This window comes from Prunus dulcis, unplaced genomic scaffold, assembly GCF_902201215.1.
Source record: "Prunus dulcis unplaced genomic scaffold, ALMONDv2, whole genome shotgun sequence".
In the NCBI taxonomy this organism is placed as follows: domain Eukaryota; kingdom Viridiplantae; phylum Streptophyta; class Magnoliopsida; order Rosales; family Rosaceae; genus Prunus; species Prunus dulcis.
Genome location: NW_023010238.1, coordinates 1836 through 8112, shown reverse-complemented (window position 1 = coordinate 8112; position 6277 = coordinate 1836). Strand labels below are relative to the sequence as shown.

General features: G+C 41.5%; 1 protein-coding gene across 1 annotated transcript; it reads right to left on the bottom strand.

The window, feature by feature from the left end:
• Nucleotides 1–583: 583 nt before the first annotated feature.
• LOC117613262 (asparagine--tRNA ligase, cytoplasmic 1-like) lies at nucleotides 584–3432 on the bottom strand. Its single transcript, XM_034341884.1, has 7 exons — nucleotides 3311–3432; nucleotides 3011–3116; nucleotides 1697–2287; nucleotides 1314–1570; nucleotides 1088–1217; nucleotides 888–946; nucleotides 584–764 (listed from the first exon to the last, which is right to left on the bottom strand). The coding sequence occupies exons 1-7, from the start codon at nucleotides 3430–3432 to the stop codon at nucleotides 584–586; spliced, it is 1446 nt and encodes a 481-aa protein (XP_034197775.1).
• Between the last annotated feature and the right edge of the window lie 2845 nt (nucleotides 3433–6277).

The window sequence follows — 6277 nt, the reverse complement described above, 5'->3', positions numbered from 1 at the left end:
AAAAAACTACCGTGTCGTTCTTCTCTAATGAAGTAGAATTACTGATGAATCTTTCTATTCTGTGAACCGCGTAAAGGCCAAGGTCGTTTGCAAAAGTTGGATCCAAATTCCACTCTGTGAACTGGGAATTGCCAAAACAAACAGACACAGACGGAGAAGACCGTGTCACAACTTTGACAAAAGATTGGTGCTTTTGCTAAATGGCATGGCCATCTCATTCTCCTCTCTACCTTCTTCTTATCCCATAAATCATATAAACTTGATTCAAGACAGCGCCCATAATAGGAGTACCCCAAGGTTGGAAGTAACTACTCCAAAAGTAACCCTAGCCCTATGATGAAAGTAACTACTCCACACTGGCAAACGAAACCGAGAAAAACAAGTGAGAAATAAATTCAAATATATGCGGGATAGAAAAGTCGTTCGAGAAATACAATCATAATAAACAAAATAAGATACATGAGTCGCAAGCGTAATAAAAACAAAGGGCATCTCAATCAACTAATTCAAATATCCTATCAACCTATATATAGCTACGTTATTAATCTGCTCTTCCCTCAATTCTAGGGTTGTGAAAACATTATTAATCTGCCCTTCCCTGAATTCTGGGGTTGGGAATACAATCTTTAATATTGTCAAGGCCAGTAGCAAACATAACCATCCGTTCGAAGCCTAAACCAAAACCACAATGTTTGACAGTCCCAAAGCGCCGCAAGTCAAGGTACCACTGGTATAGGTCAACAGGCAGTCCCCTCTCCAAAATCCTACATACAATCAACAGACATATCATCCATCCATCATATACCCCACATTGCATTATGTTATATCACATGCCTTTGTTATTGTTAGTTCAGACAATACAATATTGATTGTAAAATCAAGTGTACCTGTTCTGGAGAACATCGAAACGCTCTTCCCTTTGGCTTCCCCCTATCAACTCTCCCACCTGAAAATGAAAAATGAAAACATAAATGTATGTGTACACATGCAAATTATGAGATGCAAAATGCTAAAGTATACAACAGAGTGTGGAACAGGAACTCAAAGATAGTTAGAAAAGTTGAGAGGAGGAAAATTCCCTGCCCACCTTTGGTACCAGCACATCCATGGCAGCCACTGTTTCAGAATCATCATTGAGCCTCATGTAGAATGCTTTGATATCTTTAGGGTAATTGTAAACAATAACAGGCTTCTGAAATTTCACCTCCGTCAAGTACCTGCACAAAAGCAAAGCAATAATATTAAATCAGCTGTAAGTAACACAAGAAGACAAAGCAACAGAATATATAATGCTTATATATGGGACTACGTACCTTTCATGCTCAGATGACAAATCAATCCCCCATTCCACATGGTTCTCAAACCCCTTGCCATTTTTCACCGCCTCAATTAGCAGGTCCACTGCTTCTGTGTACGTAATCCGTTCAAAAGGTGTTGAAGCGACCATTCTTAGACGATCAATGCAACTTTTATCATACCTCTCGGCAAAAAATTCCATATCTTCATGGCATTTTTCAAGTAACCACTCACACATGAATTTCACATAATCCTCTGCACAGTTCATATCATCCTACATGAGCGTGCAAACTATTAGACAGACTTTTGCATGGACAAACAAGTTCAAAAATACAGAAAACCACACAGACAAGATCCAAAATGTATATTCAGGGCTACGCTAGATTTAAGATTCACACACCTCAAGCTCCGCAAATGCCATTTCAGGCTCCACCATCCAGAATTCTGCCAAATGCCTTGTAGTATGTGACTTCTCAGCTCGAAAAGTAGGCCCAAATGAATACACCTTACTAAGAGAACATGCATACGCTTCAAGTTGTAGTTGGCCAGAAACAGTCAAAAATGTTGGCCGGCCAAAGAAATCTCGAGTATGGTCAATCTTCCCTTCCTTATGAGGGATACCAGGTTGAAGCTTAGACCTCTCCTCCAGCTTCCAGAGATTTTCCTTTGCCCTTTTCAGTTCGGCCACAGCATCACCAATGTCCATCTTACTTGCTTTAGAAGATTTCAGCAGAGCAACAACATCTCCTTTCTCCTTAACAATGACCTTAGCAGCTTCTACGTCTGCTTCTGATGGAGGAGGGTTCTTAAGCAGATCCTTTTCCAACTTCTCACCTTCACTAAACAAGGTTGTGACTTGAAACATCTCACCGGCACCCTCGCAATCGCTGCAATTCATAATTGGAGTCTGCACGTTCAGAAAGCCACGCTCTAGGAAGAATATGTGAGTTGCATGTGCCAGGGCACTTCTGATGCGAATAACTGCAGAGATCTGAAAGCAGAAACGTGGTAATAAAAACCTAATCATCAAAAGCATAAGAGGTCCTACAAACTAAGTGATACTAGAAAAAGGCCTTGGAGGCAACACATTATCATCAACAACTGTCCTTTAATGTCTGTCCATCAACAGCCAATTTCAGGTTAGACAAGCTTTTCCCCACAAAGAAAACAAAACAAATGCGTTAAATTCATTACTATTTTCTTTTCTTACAAGAAGAAAAGTTACTAAAAACACAAAAATGTGGAACCAAGTTGGACAAGATGTTCCATCAGAAATATGTCGTTAAGGACACAGCTCCAATGGAAAACAATGGACATCCCCATTAAATTCATAATTTATTCATTACTATTTTCTTTTCTTACCCAGAGAAGAGTTACTAAAAACACAAAAATGTGTCCTTAAGGACACACACACAGTTCCATTGGCTTCATTCAATCTTCTGATAGATATTATTTATTTCATTTTTTAACAAGAAACAGAATTGAATGAACTATTAGCTATCGAATTGGCAAAAATCCCCAATCTTCTTCAATCTACAATTTATTCCACAGATTACTACGAAGGAGAAGTGCATGTTAATCATGTTTCCAATCGAACTAACATATCCATAACACCAAGATTAAACAAAAGTGGACAAACATAAGTACTAACCTATATGCATATGTGAACTGTGTATGTGTTTATGCGTGCTTCACAATAATACAAACAGCCTACCGTGCAGGTTCTGGGACGCAAATGAACAAAGTTCCTCACAAACTCAAGGGGGAGGCTGGTTGTTGACTTGTTCTTTATTGGATTCCTTATTGGATCCACTTTGCCTCTGCACTTTAGTTACTTTAGTTTGTCTCCCTCCACTTTAGTTTGTCTCCTTTGTCTCCCCTCCAATTGTGACGCCAAGTGTGGCATAAATCAAGGAGTCAATCTCCTTATATATGTTGTTGTACAATTGTAATTATAAATCAACCTTTTGAAATCAAAAGAAAAGCATTCTTTCTTTTTGGTATCAGAGCTAGCATTCTCTGATTGTTTTTTTTCTTTTCTCTTCTGCCGTGTTCTTGATCAATTGCAGCGAGCAATTGTGAAGTTGTTGCTGCCCCCTGTTTTGTTAGTCTGTCCGTATTGTTCCAGAATCCCATCAACGCTGCAGGTTTTAGGCTATACCGACAGCAAGAGAGATGGCTGAAGAAAAGGGAGCTGGTTCTCAGATTGTTCCAGCGGCCGCTCCAATTATGGTGCAGTCAGAGAATTCAAGCTTTAATATTGGTATGGTTTTGGATGAAAAGAACTATGATTTATGGGCTCCTCTCATTCAAATCCATATTGCTGGAAGGAAGAAGATGGGATATCTTCGTGGGTCTATCAAGGCACCTAACGAAGATGATCCTAAATATGATGATTGGTTCTCTGAAGATCAAAAAAATTAAGAGTTGGCTTTTGTCTTCAATGAAGCCTGAGATTATGAAACGGTACATTAGGCTGTCTACATCAAAGGAGATTTGGGACTCCCTTAAGACAGCATACTTCGATGAGAATGACGAGGCTAGAATTTATTCGTTGAATCAGAAGGCATCACGTCTTCGTCAGAATGGCCGACCTTTGGCTACCTATTTTGGGGAGCTAACTGAGATTTTCCAAGAATTGGATCACTTTAATAAAGTATCCATGGAGTGTGAAAATGACATCAAGGTGTTTCAAAAATCCACTGAGAGACAACGAGTCTATGTGTTTCTTGGTGGTCTCGATGATGGGTTTGATCAGGTGCGTGGAGAAGTGCTACGGAAGGATCCCCCACTTGGCCTTCAGGCTTCTTATGCATATGTTCGTCGTGAAGCCGATCGGAAGGAAGCAATGAAGACGGAGGTTGACAAGAGTGAACCCGCTGCCATGGCAGCAAAGGCCCGTGGATCACCTTATGGGCCTAACCGAGAAGGGTCACAAAACCGCCCAGGACAAACTCGGACTAGCCAGCCAAGCCGAGATCGTCCTCAAGGTAAGTGCCCACACTGTGGCATGCCAGGACACTCCAAGAGTCGCTGTTTTGAGCTGATTGGATATCCCGAGAATTGGGATAGGACCCGTGATCCTCGGTGCAACAAGTCTCGAGCCTCTGTTGCAGAAACCAAGAATGATTCGGACCAAATCGCAGACAAGGCATCTGCCATGATTGCTGCGGCAGGTAGTGATGGTAAGGCACTAAGTACCTCTACTTCTGTTATGAATAATACATGGATAATTGATTCCGGAGCTACTGAACATATGACTTGCGATTCTAGACAGGTTCCATCACTAAAAACATCAACACAAACCGAGGTCAATGTTGCTAACGGTAATGTCGTCCCTGTTATTGGGGAAGGCACTGTTTCCCTTTCTAAAACCATGAAACTTGACACTGTTCTTGTGGTTCCCTCTTTAAATTATAATTTGTTGTCTGTTGCTCAAATAACCCTTGCCTTACAATGTTTGGTTATTTTTTGGCCCTATTTTTGTGTTTTTAAGGACATCCGGACGCGGAAGACGATTGGTTATGGTATTAGAAGAGGAAAACTTTATTACTTGGAATTGACCACCAGTAGTTCTAGCTTGCTGACTCAAGCTCTTTCTGTTGATGATTCTCATGGGGATACTAATAAAGTGTCGGACATCTGGATGTGGCACAGGCGCCTTGGGCATGCTTCCTTTAGCTATCTACATAAGTTATTTCCTAGTTTGTTTGTCAAGACTGATGTTTCTCAATTCAAGTGTGATGTTTGTGAAATGGCTAAGAGCCATCGAACCTCATTTCCTCCCAGTTCCAATAAAAGTATCATTCCTTTTATGATCGTGCATTCTGATGTATGGGGACCGTCAAAAATACCTACTCTCGGTGGTGCTCACTGGTTTGTTACTTTTATTGACGATTGCACCAGAATGACTTGGGTTATTTTGTTAAAATCGAAAAGCGAAGTTAGTTCGGCCTTTCAAAGGTTCCATAAAATGGTTGCTGTGCAATACAATCGGAATATCCAGGTTCTTAGAAGTGACAATGGTGGTGAATATGTTAATATGGAACTTCGTTCCTTCCTAGAACTGCATGGTATTGTTCATCAGACCACGTGCCCATATACTCCTCAACAGAATGGGGTTGCTGAACGCAAAAATAGACACCTGTTAGAAATGGTTCGTGCTTCGCTCATTGAGGCACATCTGCCTCTACATTATTGGGGAGAGGCGCTAACGTCCGCAGCTTATCTTATTAATCGTCTTCCTTCTCGTACTATCAACTTCCATACACCATTTCAGGCGCTCACATCTCAGACTAGCAGTCCACCGACTCCCAATCTTCCCCCACGGACCTTGGGGTGTGTTGCTTTTGTTCACCTCCATCCCCATCAACGGCATAATAAACTTGAGCCTCGAGCCATTCGTTGTGTTTTTTTGGGTTATGCTACTACCCAGAAAGGATATCGTTGTTATCATCCTTCGAGTAAAAAGATGTTTATTACTCAGGATGTGATTTTCCATGAGAATGAAATGTTTTTTGGATCCCCCACATCCTCACTTCAGGGGGAGTACAGAAGTAGTGAAGTTCTGACCCGAGATAATACTGAAGTTTTGACCTTTGATTACTCTCATGTGGCTAGAAATGAGCTGCATGAAGAGCAACCATTGCAGTCATCACGTCTGGAGTACACAGCACCTAGGGAAGGGCAGCAGTCCACGTGTCATGGTGATCAACTCACGACATCTGGCGACGGGCAGCAACCCGTGTGCTTTGGTCATCAGTCTACTGAGCAGGTCCCTGAGGAGCAGCAAACATTGCAGGAGGAGGAAGAACATCCCATAGGTCCCACGGGGTTTGGGCTTGATGATGAGCTGCAGCCCACTATTTGCAATGGAACCGAACAGCAACTACAGCAATTGCCACGTGATTTTCCTTCCGATGTTATATCAGATCCAAGTATAAACTCATCTTATCTTAATTCTCATAACCAATCGTCTTCT